Genomic DNA, 18,619 nt, shown 5'->3' with positions numbered 1-18,619 from the left:
GATCTCTAAACATTTGATTGCTACTCTTGTGTAACAGTGATTTCGTATACATTAGTAAATATCACTTTCACTAGATATTTACTTTGGGGATTTGGACAGCACTTGTGAAATACTGGAATTTAACTGTATTTTCCTGCTTCCATTTCCAATGCATAGCTCAATTACATCCAGAAGTTTTCAGCTGAATTACATTCTAGAAATCCTACATGATTCATGATGAATAAGAATTATTCTTTATTGAAACTGTCAGGCTAAAATTAAGGAACTGACTTTTTTTTTCTGTTTCTTTTGCTTTAGGAATGACTGGCAATTACCTACTAACAAACCCTCTTCTTCGACCACACGGCACTAACAACCCCTATAACACATTGCTCGCAGAAACAGTTGTATGTAATGCCCCTTCAGCTCCTGTGTTTAACTCACCAGGTGTGCTTATACTTCCTGAATAAACTGCTTTTCTTGGCTCCCTCCAAATTCCTCTTTTCCCTAGATAGAAACACCCCAGCTGTGCAGTCTGAATTTCTGAAATAAATTTGAGAAATACAGTGTTGCCAATGTCAGTTTGTAAAACTGCACTATATTATAGCAATGCCTTTGCCCTAACAGTATTTACCAATAATTATCCATGTTTTTAACACAGGTGGCATAAATCTTAATATACTATTAAAGGACTGACACCACATGGTCCGAGAGCCCATCTTCAAGATATTTATCACTTAGAGGTATCATGTCTATGCAATATAAGGTTTACTCTAAAGCTTGCTGAGAAAACCCTGCTTATGGAATGGATGAGATACTAAAGCAGTGCAAGGCATCTTGACACCTTTGGATACCCCAGTGCAGAAAATTGTATCCAGTCAAACAGATCTAAACTATAGTATAGTGCAGCTTTATGGGAGATCATTTTCCTGTAGGAAAATCTTGTGATTAACAGTTAGAACAGTTTAGTTCTGTAGGAATAAAGGGTGTCATCATTTATCTAACATTTTGTTGTTACATTATCTACTTGCTTTTTCTAATGATGTTGCAGTTCATCAGTAAATATCTTGCAGATACTGTTTGATGAGTCTTAAGATCACTCTAGTGTAAATAGAATGATAAATATTTGAAAAAGAGCTCATAAAACCTTGTTTCCAGTTTTTATTTCAAATCTCCTTTTTAACTGAACTGTAGTTTCTATTTTCATTCTCTTGTTTTCTTACTTTCCTTATGCTTTCCTCTAGCAACCTACAGAGAGACAAGTATGGGAGTAAAACTTAACTTTGCCTATCAAATGTAAATTTTTTCAGCATGATTTTTAATGGGCACAATTAAAACATAACTAGCGGTCATGAAGTAGACTCAGCGGGCAAGTGGTTCACAATTTGCAAATAAAATGTTTCCACATTCAAAAAGTACTTGCACACTGCTTTTTGGGAAACATCATGAGGTCTGTAGCAAACCCTATTGGTAACACAAGTTATGCAATGCTGAAATAATTTGCTGTTTAAAACCAAAGCAGTGTCATGCCAAAATGCTTAACAATTTACTTATATTTTTACATTCCTACAGTAATCTTGCTACAGGCTATGAAAGATTTCAAATTAATTACCTGATTATGGGCAACAAAATTTGCCTCATCAAACCAATTTGAATATATTCTAGCATGCTTAACTCTGCAGTATATCATAGAAAACTCATTTTGGATTATCAGATGTATTTTGATATCTCTTTAGCAGAGGAAAAGAAAATTAAAATTACATCATTAAATCACTTTCATGAGGGAAATGAATCCAGCATGTGGTCCATGTGTTGTCTACTTTTATAAATGCCATATGTTCTGCACAGCTAAATCCACTGCAAGAAAAATCTTGGAACATACACGAAATTGCAAAACTACATAGTTGTTTAATCAAAGCTTAAAGAGACCTTTCAAACAACCCTCATCACTGTTAAAATCTCAGTACACATGAACACAAATGTAAAATGACTTGCAAATTGCTCAGAATTTTTTTGGAAATTATTACTCTGTTTTTTAAAGTTGAAAACAAAATTTTTTTCATGAGAAAATGCAATTTCTTTTTAATTGAAAACAATATTTCCAGAGAATATTGAATTTTCTAGGATAAGCTGCAGCTTTAATTATGGGGAAAAAAAAATTCACAGAATGAGAAAATGTAAAATCTTTTCCAAAAAACTTTTCCCTTATACTCCTCCAAGCCTTGCATATTATGCAGCAGCCTCACAGTGGTCAGTCTCATTTCAGTAAAGTCACTTCATTCTTTCTTTACTTCCAGACATATCTGTAAATAAAGTGCTTTTCTAGGAATGCTCTAACCATCTGATTTCCATGGTTCAGACTGTTTAATTTCTTGCAAAGTTTTTATTTTTCTTTTTTTTTTCCTTTGCTTGGGAAGCACTGTGCTGTCATAGTTTACATGTCTTTGTGTCTATAGGAAAACCTTTTCTTTATCAAGTTATCAGAATAAAAAAAAAAAAAGCCAAACCCCAAAGCATAAAGACTTTAATCATCATAAGACTTCATTTTCCTCCCCTTAAACTCCTTTTCATGTTTTCAGCAGACTTACCCAATCTGTCATTCCTTCAACAGCTATGAGATATCAGCCATGGCTGATTTCCTCTTCCCATTCCACAACTAATATTTATTCTTTGGTTTAATTTCTGTGACCCATACTTACAGAAATTCCTAACATTTCTGCATTTGACTTCCATGCCCATGGTAACTGTGGGCCTAACTCTTAATTAACTATTCTGGTTCATTCAGTGCTGTCACTGTGACTGATGCAGACTGCAGGCAAACTTTGACCTTTAGGAGCCTGGGGCCTTTGTTGGCCGACAGAATATTAGTGCAAAAAATTGCATTAAGTGGGAAAAGAAAAGCTGTTATTGCTTAGTAATCTAATTTGCTGAACCCTTGCTCTGACTAAGTTGCTGAGAAGCTCAGTAATTCTTCATCATGTTACAATAAATCATTTTACTTTCTTTTATATATCAGCTACTCTTAGGCCAGATAGCCTGAGCAGACAGACATGATGTGAGTTGTCCAAAGTGAGTCATTCCACCTGCTGTCTATCGTGTTGTTGGATGGTGCTTGTGGGCCCTGGTCCCTGTAGTGTGAAAGATGGCTGTCCTTGTTTAACATAAATTCTTTGTATTTATCCATTTTTTTCATTCTTTTCTTTACTTCATCTCCAAGAAAAAAAAAAAAATCAACACAGGAAAAAAAATGTTAGAAATGTTGTTAAAGTAGTTGCTTGCCAGTTATGTGGGTTTATGTTGTACATTTACCTTCAGTTATGTCTGTGATCTAATTCCTTTTTAATTTAGTGTCGTTTAGGACAAATTCTGTTAATTTTCTTTTTCTAAATCATGGTGATGTACTTCAAAACATAGATGTTTCCAAACGAATTGCTTTGCATTACATATGCAAGGGCATGGAGTGAACAGTTCCTTGTGGAAAAGTCACAGAATTGACACTAAATTAAGAAATCCAAATGCCACTATTCCCCACAGGAAACACACGTTACTATTTTTAGAATGCATCTTTCCTATAAGGTGTGCAACTGTTTACATTTGGGAATGTTCAATAACCTAACTTTTCTCGAGTTTTACTTCCAAGTACAACTTTGTCCTGAACTACATTAAAGAACTTTGTTAAAAAGAAAAAAAAAAAAAAAAAAAAAATGTGATGAAAACATGCCAGGCAATAACCAGAGATGTCCTTTTCCATTTCAGGACATTCACTGAACAATGCCAGGGATACAAGTGCCATGGATACTCTACCGCTAAATGGTAATTTCAACAACAGCTACTCACTGCGCAACGGAGACTATAACGACAGCGTGCAAGTTGTAGACTGTGGACTAAGCCTGAATGATACAGCTTTTGAGAAAATGATCATTTCAGAGTTAGTGCACAACAACCTGCGGGGCAGCAGCAAGAACCACAACCTGGAGCGGGCGCTGCCAGCCAAGGCGGTGATGGGCGGGAGCAGCAGCGAAGACGACGCCATCGTGGCAGACGCCTCCTCTCTGATGCACAGTGACACCCCCGGGCTGGAGCTCCACCACAAGGAGCTGGAGGCCCCGCTCATCCCTCAGCGGACTCACTCCCTTCTGTACCAGCCCCAGAAGAAAGTGAAGACCGAGGGAACTGACAGCTACGTCTCGCAGCTGACGGCCGAGGCTGACGAGCACCTCCAGTCCCCCAACAGAGACTCTCTCTACACGAGCATGCCCAACCTCAGAGACTCTCCCTACCCAGAGAGCAGCCCCGACGTCGAAGAGGACCTCTCTCCTTCCAGGAGGAGTGAAAACGAGGACATTTACTACAAGAGCATGCCAAACCTAGGAGCTGGCCATCAGCTTCAGATGTACTATCAAATCAGCAGGGGTAATAGCGACGGCTATATCATTCCCATTAACAAGGAAGGATGTATTCCGGAAGGAGATGTTAGAGAAGGACAAATGCAACTAGTGACAAGCCTTTAATAGTGTAGCAAAGAAATATTAAAGGCCACGTTCAAGTATTAAAAAGACTTAATTGGCCCCATGCAGGCTCCCTCATATCTGCTCGAAGAGACAATTCTGTTGACCCTGTGGTTCTCCAGTGACAGGGATGACTGGACCTCGCAGTTCTGTGAATTTTTATAAAACAAAAACTTTGTATATACACAGAGTATACTAAAATGAATTATTTGTTACAAAGAAAAGGAATACCAACAAGGTATTTAAGATATCTTCTGCTGCTGAATTTAACAAAATTGTGAAAAAAAAAGAGAAATAAACACTTTCCAGCCATTTTACTGCAGCAGTTTGTGAACTAAATTTGTAAATATGGCTGCACCATTTTTTTTTCTTAGGCCTACATTGTATTATATACAAGGCGTAGGCTTTAAAATCCTGTGGGACAAATTTACTGTACCTTACTATTCCTGACAAGACTTGCAAAAGCAGGAGAGATATTCTGCATCAGTTTGCAGTTCACTGCAAATCTTTTCCATTAGGGCAAAGATGGAATACATGTCTAACCACTAGCAATCAAGCCACAGGCCTTATTTCATATATTTCCTCAACTGTACAATGAACCGTTCTCATGAAAAAATGGCTAAAGAAATTATATTTTGTTCTATTGCTAGGGTAAAATAAATACATTTGTGTCCAACTGAAATATAATTGTCATTAAAAAATAATTTTAAAGAGTTTGAAGAAAATATTGTGAAAAGCTCTTGGTTGCACATATGTTATAAGCTGTTTTTCTTACACTGTTCATAGTACGATAGTTTGTTTAAAATGCAAGTTCTACCTGTTTTCACTTATTTTTTCACTGTAAACAGTGTTCTGCTTTGACAAGTTAATTTTTATTCTTAAGTTTTGAATTTTTATTGCCAAAAAAAAACATAATTTGGGGAGAAAGTTGTTTTAGAAGCCAATTATGCCAAGCCTTGCACAAATTTGGTGTAGCTAACAAAGATTGTAACTCAATTCCCTGTTCATTCTTTAATCAGGGTTGGGTGGTAAGGGGTAAAGGGGACACTGGACACTTCTCACAAGCTTTCTCGTGAATAAAAGGTGCCTGTCCTTTAAAAAAAAATAAATAAAACATAACTATAACTCTTCCATATTCCTTCTGCCTATATTTAGTAATTAATTTATTTTATGATAAAAAAATCAAATGAAATGTAAATTGTTTCAACAAAATTCTGCTTTTTTCATCCCTTTGTGTAAACCTGTTAATAATGAGCCCATCACTAATATCCAGTGTAAAGTTTAACACCTGTTTGACAGTAAATAAATGTGAATTTTTTTCCAAATAGGTAAAATGTGCATTATTATGTACGAAGTATAATTGGCATCAGCAGTCCTTCAACCCAGATGTGTCCTGCCTAGAATGGCATTTCATGATTTAAGTGTCAAGAATTCAACAGAAGCTGTCCATAGCTGTGCAGAAGACAGGTCATTTTTACTATTCTTTTGTCACAATTGAATAGGATCAAACCCAGACATAGCAGGGTCATTAGGAAAGTGTACCGTAAATTCATATATTTACATAACTTTTAAGTAGGCATCTGCACTGAAATTAAAAATAAGGTGGTAAGCACCACTCTCATATTCTTAGCAACAGTAATTAGCAGTTAATTATTAGTGATGAAGATACATTGTTGCAGGGGGGAAACACAAATAAGCAGCATTTGGCTACACTGAGTGCTATCTAAATAATTCATCCATCATGGCACTGGTTTCTGCTAGATAAATAAGCATGACTGTCCCTATTTTTATCAAGCTAGAGAAGTGCAGAAGGCAGCTGATGCCCAAGATGTTATCTATAAGTCAGCAGCTAAATTGGAAGTCTGAAATCTTTGTTGTGTTGATTCCCAAGCCTCTTTTGTTCCTCTCATCCAGGGCCTCTCAAAGATAGCATCAAGGACTGCATTTGTCACCACTTCCAAAACTGTTCTTTCAAATAGCTCACAAATTAATTCCCCATCATCACAGAGGCCTCAGTTTCACATGTGGCCATTGTGACTTTCTGTATGAGAACAGCAAAAATTCACTTGAAAGATGTATTGTTTCCTTCTGATGTATTGGAATATATAAAGTCCTTTTGGAAAACAAGTCAGTGTTTTTAAGAAGTTTGGATTTCAGAGGAATGTTTTGGGCAAGACTTCCCCCTGTTGAGGAGGTTCAAACACTAAAAAACTAAAATCCACATTGAGATGGAACTGTGGGGTTCAGGTAACCTCAATATATCTGTTCAGAACTGTGACACTGTAGCAACAGTTCGTGAGTAAAAAAAGCATCTTCTACCATCAGCCACTGGTAACTTTTGCCAGTAAGTTCCTTAACACTTCAAAGTTACTGTGTTTGCAGTAGAGTCACTGAAACATTTAAAATTTAATCAGAAAATGTTTACTTCTGTTTAGTAGAGATGCTTTAAAAATCAGAAATCTCTATGAAACAGAACTTAGTTCTGATTCAGGGTACATAGCAGACTCCTTGGAGCAAAAATTATTCCCTTAGTCTGTCTGGGAAAAGCATACTTGCTGCCTTCTATCTAGGAAACCATGTTCTTAAGGATTTCAAAATAAGGTACTCAAGTAATTACAGTACACATGACCTAATAACATCACCAACTTTCTGCAGAATCTTCCACCCTATTCCGAGCAATTACTCCTTTCTGTCTTACTAAAGGTGGCAAAACTACATACTGGAGAAAGGTTTGTAGCATTGTGATCTTAAATACATATTCAATTGCAAATGTAACAAGTATTCATAAAACAAGAAAAACAAAAAAAGCTGAAGAAATTAAGATGAACCAGCTGAACCTAAGTATCATAAGGGAATTCTTTTGTTAGCTTCTTTGTAATGTAGATGTTGATTTTTAGTGAGCCTGGTTTTCTTTTTTAATGTTGAGCTAGTGAGTGTCCTGTGTTTAGCTAGCAGCCAATACATTGCCAGATTTCTGTTGGTGTAATTTCTCAGTGTAGTAGGTTACAGTATAATTATATAGTTGACAGCTTATTGTAATTTATGTTCTCTTCCAACATTCCTGCCATCTTGTCTTGGGATCAGAAGGACAGAAGAATTCAGAGGAAGAGTTCAAGAATAGCGAAATAATGGCAACAGAATTAATGGAAACAAGTGTTTCTTCAGGGTCATCAGTTAAGCAGTTCCTATGATGGTGCCCACGATATGTTGCTATTTTAGGCACTGTCTTTCAGAAGAGCTGTAATTTTCTTATGGCTGGAAATCTGTTAGTATCAGTGTTAACCCTTCTGGCTCAGTTCAATTCTTCCTTGTAACTTCAGTCCAGTTATATAAATTCCTACAAAAGATTGAATGGGATGTGCATTTAGTGAACTGTTGTATAATGGTGCTATGCATTGTTTAATATAAAATACATCTCAATTCTACATAAGTGAACCATAACATGAAGAAATGCAACACTGGTAATAACTTCTTAGTTAAAACTAACCTTTATCTGTAAATTCTACAATACACCTTTGCTTATTTTAAATTTGAATTGAAGTTACTAATAAAGTTTACATATATTCACTTATGTAGGCAATAAAAGGTGTTTCAAATCGCCATAAATTATGGATAAAATATGTGTCATACTTGATGTCCTAAGTTTGAAGGATTTTTTTTTTAACTACTCAGAACAGACATTAACAGAGCAACAAAAGAAGTAAACAGTTCCTGTGTAGTGTAGCTGGTATTATCCCACTTTGCCTCAAAAATAACAAAACTTCTCTTCTAGACCTGAATAAAATTACTTTTCACAATCAAGAGAAGCTACAGGTAGACAATCATATACATATCCGTAGATAGACACACACAACATTTTAATTCACTAATTCTAGGGAACAATGAAGAATTTCAAATGATGAGATTCAGCATTAATCCTTCAGTTTTTCAGTAATCCTGCAAAGACGTCCCAGAGAGATCACAGTAAAGCATTCCTTAATTTTTTAAAAAATAAATGGTGCCAATCACCTTCCACATTTATGAAGAGCAGTGTTACCATTTCAGTAAGCAAGGATCTTGCTGTGTGGCTGCACGGTGGGATGAGGATCCCAGATTTGTCTATGCCACTGGAATGCTGGTTCACTACTCCACAGTGACACCACAGTTTGTAATTCAGTGATAAAAATTATCACTGTCACAACCCTGGAAGCAAGAGATCTGTGTCTTTCATTTACACAAGCACTTTGTAAACTAGTAGGAATTCAATTAATGGCTCCAGCTCAATCATCTGGCTCTGCCAAAAGTCTGGAGTAAGGATTCATTAGGACCCTGTCTATTTCAACAGTGTTTCAAGGTTTTCTCAGTAAAATCTTCATGTGGTTTTTGGAATGACAACTTCCAAATCCTTTTATTCATGCAGGATAAATTCTCAATGGTATTTCATTAATTCATGCCTAAGAACATTAATATCTCCTCTTAGTGTATTATGTCATCATTAATCTCAGCTGCTCCCCATCAAAGTTCCTGGCATCAGATCACACCATGCTGCAGCCTGAGTGGTTATAAATGCTACTGAAAATCACACAAGCCTCAACCCAGCAGCAAGGAGATTTTAAAGGACCATTCAATATAATGCACCAGCTGCTGCAGACATCATTCTGGGATCCCAGATGGGGGAAGTCACAGTTGCATAAATTACACTCAGAATAGGTAGCTCTATAAAGAAAAGTTTGTGTACTGAACCATTTCTTCCTTGGATACACACCTCCTTTTATATGGTGAAGTAGGAGCCCTGGCACAATGTAGACTCTCCACTGCCAACCAGTTCAAAGTTTAGGCAGCAAAGCTGAGCACAAAAACATCAATGCACATTAAAAACTCAGGTTCCCAAACAGGAGGCAGCAGGTTAGTACCTGTATGGGCTTTTTTAATGGAGAATCTGGATCTCTGTGGATAGCATTGGAATAGCTGTTCCAGTCCTATTGTACCATTAGAATTGTTTTAAAATAACATAATGCTGCTGAACATTTGGCCTCCATGATTGCTTAACAGAATGATTCCCAAAGGTTAATGAGGTTCTCATGAAAACAATTCATTTTAATTCTCTTTAAATATACCACTTTGCTTCTTTTTTTTTTTTTTTTTTTGCACTAGCAATATAAATAGAAGCTTCTTAACTTGTATATTTAACACCAATCATTGTTTTAAATACTTGCCCTCTGTCTCCTATTACTTAACTCCTTTCTAAACAAATCCTTGTTTTCAGCATCCTCCACCTCTCTAATTATTTAGTTGCCAGTCTTCAGAGTGACTTTTTGTCAGTATGCTTTAAGAAATAGGACAAGAACAAAATTATGGGTGATTTGTTCATGTTGATTTATGGATGGGAGTTGTATCTTCTATTCTGTGCTACTGCCACCTCCCATGGTCTCACATTATATTTTGTTTTCATAGGATCCCTTCACAACACACTATTCCACTAGGCTGGTCATAGTAAGTAATGACCTAAATAGTTATGGTTAATTTAGAGCCCAGCAAAGCGTACAAATACTTCCAATTATTCTCTTGAATGTGTGCCCAACCTTCCATTTCTCAGCATTGCATTTCATCTGCATCACACTGCCCATTTATTCACTTTGTTAACCCAGGTCAATCACAATCTTCCCTAGTTCTGATTAACTGCAGTAATTCTCTGCTAACAGCAAACAGTGCCCCCTCCCCAGCAGCATGTCCATCCCCATTTTCAGATAGCTCCAGTTGAACACTGTAGGGGCACTATACCATTAGCCTTTTGCCATTCTAAAAAAATCAACCATTTAATCCTGCTCTACCTCTTAGTTTCTAATGCACAACTACTTTAGCTCTCACTTCCTTAATACGCATTTGCTTTAATGGCTTCTTGGGAGGGATATTTTTATATGGATTTTTTTCTTTTTTAAATCCAAATAAATTACATCAACCATTCCCTCTAGTCTCAACAGCTGCACGATTCACTTAATTTTAGTACGTTAGAGAGGCACAATTTTCTTGCCCTTAGCAGTTACATCTCTTTTGGCAATGTTTCCTCTGCAGTGCTTAAATGTGGTCCTGCTAGATGTCAGACCCAAAAAGCACTTCACTATTCAAAGTGAAACTTTGGTGGAATTGAGGCACTTAAATCCCAGGTACCACAGATGCTACTTCAGGGACAGAATTAATTCTAATCTGGAAGATGTATGTTTTTGTCAGTGAAGCTTTTTTATCATCCCAAGTTTGGTGACTGTGTGTGCAGCCCTGTGGCTGCAGCCAGGAGCCATGAGCAGCATCACTGCCTTGCTGTGTTTACCAGTGCAGCCCCTGAATGCCATAATCCAGGAATTAGGCTACAAAGGACCTCCTTCCTTCCCCTGCTGGAGCCAAAGTCCCGACAATCACTAGCCTGGAGTAACTCTATGATGTAAATGCCACCACCAGAGCTCTGCAGCACCTGTGGATGTGCCCTTACTCCAGCTGGATGACTGCAGCAAGGGCTGCATTTGACAACCTCTCCAAATCTCTGTGAGCCTGTGTGTATTCTTGCCTTTGGAAAACAGGTTCAAAAATTTCTCCCAGTTTTATTTATTTATTTTTTTAAATCACGTGGAAGCTGAAGGCTCTGAAACCAAGTTTGTTGTTCCTTTTGAGAAAGGGTCACGACTGCTGCCGGTGCTCAGAAGCAGCCTGGGCTCTGGCCTGGGGTCCCTGCCATGCACAGATGCTGAGGCTGCAGAAGGGCTGTGCCATGTGCCAGGGTCATGCAGGGCAGTGTGAGGTGCTCTGCAGCCCAAGGTGGGCACTGCTGCACCAAAGGGCACCCAGGACTCACTGCCCACACCCAGCTGGGAGCCCAGAGGGCCAGGCTGGGCTGGCAGGGTGGGCAGCCCCCAGCCTGCCCTGCCCAGCTTCCCTCTGTGTCCAGGCTCAGTGACAACCACTGCAAATGCTGGCTGGGGCTATCTGCTTCCACTTCCCTCAGGCAGGAGTAGCTTAGAGTGAAGCTACTGCTAAAATCCCTCCTTGAGCTGAACATAGCTGGAATAACTGATGACAGGGCTATCTCCATGACAAAGCCCAAACCTGCAAGTTTATACAAAACGTGAAGGTTTCCAAGCACATTAAAAGTTGCCAGAACAGCCTTTTTTCAAATGCTGGGAAGGAATGAAGACGAGTTCAGACAGATGGAGAAGAAAATAAAAGGACAATATAAAGCAAATGAGGTGCAGAATTAATTTTGCCCTTTTTACAGCACTACTAGCTGGTGCCCCCTCAAAGCAAGAGAAAAATCTCCATAGTGTCAATCGGTCTGGGTAATTTGACAAAATACTTCAGAGAGCCATTTCTAACCCTGCAAACTTGTTGATTCATGCATATGATCTAGCCCTGCCAGATCACAGAATGCTTACAGAAAGCAGTCAAGAAATTTTTCATTCCAATGTATTGAAATTTTCAAAACACATTTTCAAGATCCAATTTAACAAAAACAACTTACTTGAATGGACTATAACTCCACCACTCACAAAAATAATGAAAAACTAAGGAAACAGTCAAAGCACAGAGCAAGAGAAAGTTGATTAGGGGATTTGCCTTAGCACAGACTTCCCATAAGTTATTCAGGCAAGTTTTCTAAGTTAAGAATACACCCTTTCATGAGAACAAGGCTGATTATTACCTGCAAGGCAATGTTACCCATGCAGGGTTGCCATAAATACCAGAGTACTGTACTCCTCAGCACCACTTAAGGAGCCTTAGAAGGTCTAAAAGTATCTGCAGAGACAATGTTTGTCTCATATTTAAAGGGGTACTGTCCTGACTGAATACTAAAGGTAAGCAAAAGTGACACCTATATATAGAAAGAGAACCTACAGTTACAGTCCTACAAAGTGCTGTGTAACCAGCTCTCATGATCCAGCTCATGGTGAGCACACAGAAGTTTCTCTTAATGCAGATGCAGAAAGGACAGGAAGCTAAATTCTGAATATTCTGACATCCAAAGTAAGAAGGTAGCTGCTGTAAGGGAGGTTCTTCTAGGTCTCAGCAAAAGTTTGATGCACATTATTAGCAGGCCTTTCTGAGACTACTTGGTCTCCCCATCTCAAGATAAGAATATGCTTATAGCTGTAAGTGCTCTAATTAGGTCAGCTTGGCTATTGTTCTGTGGTTTGACAGATGCTGTATTTAAAGTCATTTCAAATACTAATTTTTAGACCTTTTCTGTGAACTGATAAATCAAGTGCTATTTATTAATGGAATTACTCTTTTCTTTCCTAATGCTTATTCCCTCTGGCTTGTAACTTTAATTAGAACCTGCTATCTGTTCATATTGGTAATGGTAACAGTTGTCACTAGAGTGCAGATGTACAGATTCAGCTCATATTGCCCCTTTGACATTATACTTAAAGCCTAACAATCTTCCCAGCTATGCATCTGAGCATAGCATCCATTAGTGCTTTATCTCACTGCCACCCTGAACTCCACACTCTAAACACTAACAATCTGATTGTTTTTAACCAACCAATAATGCATTTTCTAAAGACTAGAAACTGTGCAAAAAATAGCTTCATTTGAAGATAAATATCTGCCTGAAAAGGTTATTCAGCCTATCCAGATTTCTTTTTTATTACCATAGATTTTCCCAAGGCAGTATTGTTTCTTGAATAATTATCGATCTAAGCAATCATGTGCTAAAGCGTCTGATTCACTCATTAAACATACACTTGGCTAGAAGGAGAACTTGGTTACCCTGGTGAAAACAAACAACTCCTCTCCTTTTTGCCTGCTCCCCAACCCTGCCATAGAATATAATGAATGTATTGAAATGTAATCAGTTAATATTTGATTTGCATTTGTCAGGAAAAGGAAACATCAAATATATATTTTTATAGCAGAGGAATTAGGATCTGGAAAATTGTTCACATAGCACTAGTCTTGTTTGATTTGTGTCTTTGCATACTGATTCATAGGTTTCAGTAATTTGAAAGGAGTTGTCAAGCAACTAGTTGCAATCAGATTCTAAAAGCTTGCCAACTTGCTATTTAGATAAGCTATTTAGATAAACTTTTCCTTCCAATAAAAACTAATTCCTTTTTCATTATTTTTCACTCTCTGATACATAAAATTATATCTGTTTCACATGCTTCTGATTAAATGTATCAGGAATAGAATAGCTTTCAAGGTTTCTGTTCATTGGGAAGATACAGACTCCTCTTGAGATGGTCTGCATACCCTGTGTAAGAATCAGCAACACCAGCCAGGAACAGGCTTATAAAAGTATTCATTTGCAAATAGTTCAATTTAAAGGAATTCCATTTGCAAATAAAGCAATTTAAAGGACTATTTCTTTTTTTGCATTGACTCATCCATGTACCATGGATGGTACAGAGTTAGATTCAGCCTCACATCTTCAAACACCCAGCACCACTTGCTTACAGAAAAGGTACATTCTGCTGAATGAATGGTGATGATGCTTAAAGCAGCCAAGGGAAAGGGCTTCTGCATGTCTGTTATTTAGTCCTCACAAACAGGATGAGTGATCTAAAGTTTCTCCAAGTGACATTGTAGTTCAGCATGCTGCTGTGTGCCACAGAATAAGCTATTAAACTATTATATATTATTGGCAAGAAAAAAGTTGTAACTCCAAACAAACAAAGGTTCACCAGCTGTGAATCTACCCAGAATCCTGCAGTTTGTGAGTCATGGGTGCTAGAGACAGCAGGACTTTACACAGCCTGGTCCACTGGAAGCTCCCTGCCCATGGCAGGGAAGGTGGAAGCAGATGATCTTTAAGATCTCTTCCAACCCAAATCATTCTATGATTCTGACTTACTAAAAGTATCCAGTTAAAAAAAGTTAGTATCAAGAATGAAATTTAATACTCTAATATACATTTGAGAGATCAGGAAGATACCTGGTGGACTTTGGTGAATTATGGAAAAATATTGTGGCCTCCTGATATAACTCTTAGTGAATACTTTTCCTGAAATACTGAAAGATTATCACAATCATTTAATTGTAGCTGTGAGCCAGTACACAAGCAGGAGTTCTGCTACATCAGAGAGTGGAAGAGCATGCAGGATATGCCCAAATAAGTTTTTGACTCAATTTATGCCAATCAAAAATTAGCATACTTTGATTGAGGTCTGTGGGATTATTCCAGGCCTGCACCAGTTAACGGGAGCAGAGTGAGGGCTGGTGTCTGGTGCCATCTATTTCCTGCCATTTCCCTCTGCTGCTCACCCCTCTGTTTTATTACCTTATCTCAGAGCCAGGGCTGTTCCACATCCATGCACTCCTTCTTGTAGAATCACTGCTAAATTTAATGCTCACTACTTAATCAATTTTCTCTCAACAGGTAACGGATAATTGAACAGTTGGGGGGTGGGGAATGACGAGATTTAATGTGTTATTTCCTCGTAGGAAACAAGACAACTCACCCATTTATATTTATGCATATTCAATTTCTTCCATCAGCCAAATGACCCTAAGAGTAAAGGAATCCATGTCACCTCATCCAGTTGGTAGAAAATAACAGGTACCATGTACTCCAAGCCCAACACTGGACCACAGTAAATAACATCTTCAACTGGTGGAAAAGTGAAGACAGCAAAGACAGGAACTTTTGCAATATACTTCTTTGTTGCATGTTTTGTTCTGCCCCTAGCACCAGACTGCTGTTCATAACAGTAAAGCCTGCAGTGAAGCCCTGGCCCCAGCTGAATCAATGGCAAAAGTTTTTGCTGACTTCAGTGAGACCATGATTTCCCCTTTGAAACATTAAGAGAATCTTTCTGTATCTCAGTTTGTTGATTCTTAGACTTGAATACTGGACATTAAAAAGAAAAGCAAAAAAATACATTAGTTTTTCAAAATAATTTCCAGCCACAGAAAAATGCTTTGTTTCTTCACCACTCATAACCTTGTTCCACATGCATCATCCCCAGTAAGTGCTGTTTCACAAAGGAGAGCACACACTGTTTTTCGCCCACTAGATCAATACCTGTCTAAAAGTATTTACTCACCAAAAGGGCTGTGATCCTTTTCTTTGTCACCCTTGAACTTCTGTTCTGCTCTTGAATTTTTCTGCTGTTTTGACACAGGTTCTTCTTTTATTTCCTGGCTATTGCTGGCTCTTAATAGGATGTTTTTTATTCTTTGCTCTGACATTTATTATAGAGTATACATCATAGCTTTTCCACTTGTCTAATCAGAGGGTTGGTCCAGCATTGAAATTGCAGCTGTTTTAAAATGCTACCTATAAACACACACTTTATCTTCAGTTCCTGTTCACAGTAGCTCAAAGGAGACAAGAAGATGATGATCAAAAAAGGAAATGGAAAAGACTGATGGGAGACTTGTTTTATAGAAACAGAAGAAGAGTAGAAGGGCAAGCAAGACATACAGGTAATCTACTTTCTATTGGAATAGGGCAGCAGTTATTGTATCATACTCTGTGAATGTATTCAACTGAACAACTTATATTCTGAGTAGCAAAGATGAAAGTGATGAAAGAAGCTGGAATAAAAGGATATTAAATAAGCCCTGGATAGTTGACTGCAATATTCAGAACCTTTGGAATCCTTTATCTTTCCTGCAATTGGCTGCTGACACACCATTTGTCTTTAGAGAAGCTCATGCTTTCTTCTGACTGTCTGAAATACAGATAAACAGTTCACTGTCAGGAGAGACTCAAAACCTGCATTCTTAAAGCAGTATCTGGAGCAAAAAGCAGCTGTTCACTCACTCCAGTGCAACTGAAAGATTGTTACAGAGATGGAGGTACAACAGGAAAATTAAGGCAGTCACCCTTTTAGCCTAAGGGGTTGATGTCCCCACTTTGAATCAACTGGGAAGGATTTAACAACAGATCCCTTATCTAGAGGAGGAATGAGCCACTTACAGCAGCCCTGTGTGCACATGGCCAGTGCTGCCCTCCTGGCCCTGACACTAAATGACCACCAGGATGCCTGCCTGGGGAAGGAGCCTCTCAACTGAGATGTTTCTTTTACTAGTGCACCAGATTAAAAGTTTCATGTAACATACATCCCATCTGAGAACTTACCTGCTACAGCTTATTCAAAAAAGTGTGACAGGGTCTGAATTCACATTCCAGACAACATAATCCTTATTTATACCCTGACCTCATTTCTTCTTATGCTGATGTGCTTCCAGAGGCTACTAACCTCTGTCCTATGGCTCAGGGGAAGCAGCATTTACAGCCCAGATTTTGACATGAGATGCATGAATTTGAAATAAAATCTGAAGTGAATCTTTGTTAATATAACTGAAAGAATAAGAATACCTTTTTTTGTTTCCCAAAGGGCAGCATTTTAGCATATCTCTGAACTTGACACAAAATGGGAAATTTGACAATGCTGTCTTGCATAATAAAGTGTTTTAATTAATTCAATTTCCCAGATTTCTAGTGGCACTTACCTATTTCAGCCTTAGCAACTAGTCATATTGACACAATCACAAAGAGTACACAGTGCACAATGTATGATCAGAGGCATATAATATGCTTGAAGCCTAAAATATTCCAACAATAAAGCTGTAAGGAAGTATTGTTTAGCTATTGGCAAAACTGGTGCATTTATAGTTTCATCCAAATAGTTCCAACTCTGAAATTAATGCCTGTGCATTTTTTTTTTTTCAGTGTGGCACATATTATTTTTCATTTATTAAGTAATAGGTTAAAACAAGAGAAAGGAACATTTTGAACTACAAATATATTGTAGCTTCTACTGTTTCAAGGGGGGTTCTCAAGGTGTGTGTCAAGGGTATAATGAAATCTTTTTCTCTATGAATATCAGATACCACAATGCACAAAAATAAAAGACAATTGTCCTCCTGAGTAACTCACTGTATTTTCAGCTCCAAGCCTATTGAAAGAGTAGGCAACTTGATATATAAAATTTAAAATATCATCAGTGTGGTTTTTTTTTTTCTTGCATCATCTTTCTAGACAAGTGCAGTCAATGATCATACTGTTTTTGATTTAAACAGGCTTTAGGGCATCACACTGCTGTTACTACTTCAGCCACTTTGTGCTCTGGTTTGCTACTCTCTCATTACACCTCTCCCAGAAGTGTCAACTTTCTGGCAAGTGACTACACCTTTCTCTGTATGAACAGAAAGGACAATGGATGCTGAAAACAGACACAAACTATGGTGTGCCATCATTTGCATTCATTGTCTGACACTCCAGAACAAAGTCTGAACAGCTCCAGTCATCATAATTCCATCATAAAATCATCATAAGTCAATCATAAAGTAATTGAATCAATGACTTTGACAAAAAAATAGAGCCAAGAGTCCAAGAAGATTAAATGACATGGGTGTAGTTGGGGATGTGCCTAAAAAAGTTTCATTAAACAGTACTGTAGGAGGAAAGGCCAAGCACATCAGTATTTTATACAAGCTCTGTGCTAGACTGTTATAATTATATACCATAGCTTCTTTCTTTCCAAGTCTTTTTATTCATTCCAAAGCCAGAAGCAAACCCAGGTGAGTGTTACCAAGCAGAAATCATTCCTGTTTTGTGCTGTTCCCTCCAAGAGCTTGTGCAGCAGCAGTGTCTAATGCAGCACAAATTACCCAAAGCACTTAATAGCACTTGCAGCCCTGCAGCTGCATAGCCCCTTTTCTCCTCCAGCAGTAAAATGACTGCAGCTGACCTTGTATTAGCCTGGGTTTAAAAGAGAACAGCAATGAGAACCATATAATGTCAGGGCCTTCATTCTACTGCTGTTAGGATTTGATGTTGAAGTCAATAAAATCCTACTAATTTGTTTAAAACTTGGTTTTCTATCATGCCACAAACCATCACACACACACACACACACACACAAACACACACACATACACACCCTCCCTAAAGAAATATTGAAGATACTTCATTCACGTAAGATCATGTAAGAGAGGAGTTCCTGGAATTAAAGGCAGCTCAGCCAAATTGATCATCCAAAACTTGAACAAAAAAAAAAAAAAATATTTGATGACTAAGAGACAAACTTCAGTCCTACAGTGCTTAGGACTCCATTACTAGTAGTATGCTGTAGGTTACAAGCTGGTTTGTCCATATTATTTCAAGGTGACTGCATTTTCATGCAGCATATGCCTAACACCATGGGTACAATTAC

General features: G+C 37.9%; 1 protein-coding gene across 9 annotated transcripts in view; it reads left to right on the top strand.

The window, feature by feature from the left end:
• ADGRL2 (adhesion G protein-coupled receptor L2) overlaps positions 1-5,821 on the top strand; it is a 174,625-nt gene extending 168,804 nt beyond the window's left edge. For 5 of the 9 annotated variants that reach the window (XM_056497451.1, XM_056497453.1, XM_056497452.1 and 2 more), the window contains one exon: positions 3,736-5,821. In XM_056497451.1, coding sequence (XP_056353426.1) covers positions 3,736-4,490 — 755 coding nt within the window. In that variant the 3' untranslated portion in view covers positions 4,491-5,821. Of the gene's footprint in view, positions 1-297; positions 427-640; positions 723-3,735 lie in introns of all 9 variants that reach the window. The other 4 variants (XM_056497457.1, XM_056497456.1, XM_056497455.1 and 1 more) reach the window with 2 other exon arrangements.
• Positions 5,822-18,619: the final 12,798 nt, after the last annotated feature.

Source organism: Oenanthe melanoleuca, chromosome 8, assembly GCF_029582105.1.
Source record: "Oenanthe melanoleuca isolate GR-GAL-2019-014 chromosome 8, OMel1.0, whole genome shotgun sequence".
NCBI lineage: Eukaryota > Metazoa > Chordata > Aves > Passeriformes > Muscicapidae > Oenanthe > Oenanthe melanoleuca.
This window is presented reverse-complemented; position numbering and strand designations above follow the sequence as displayed.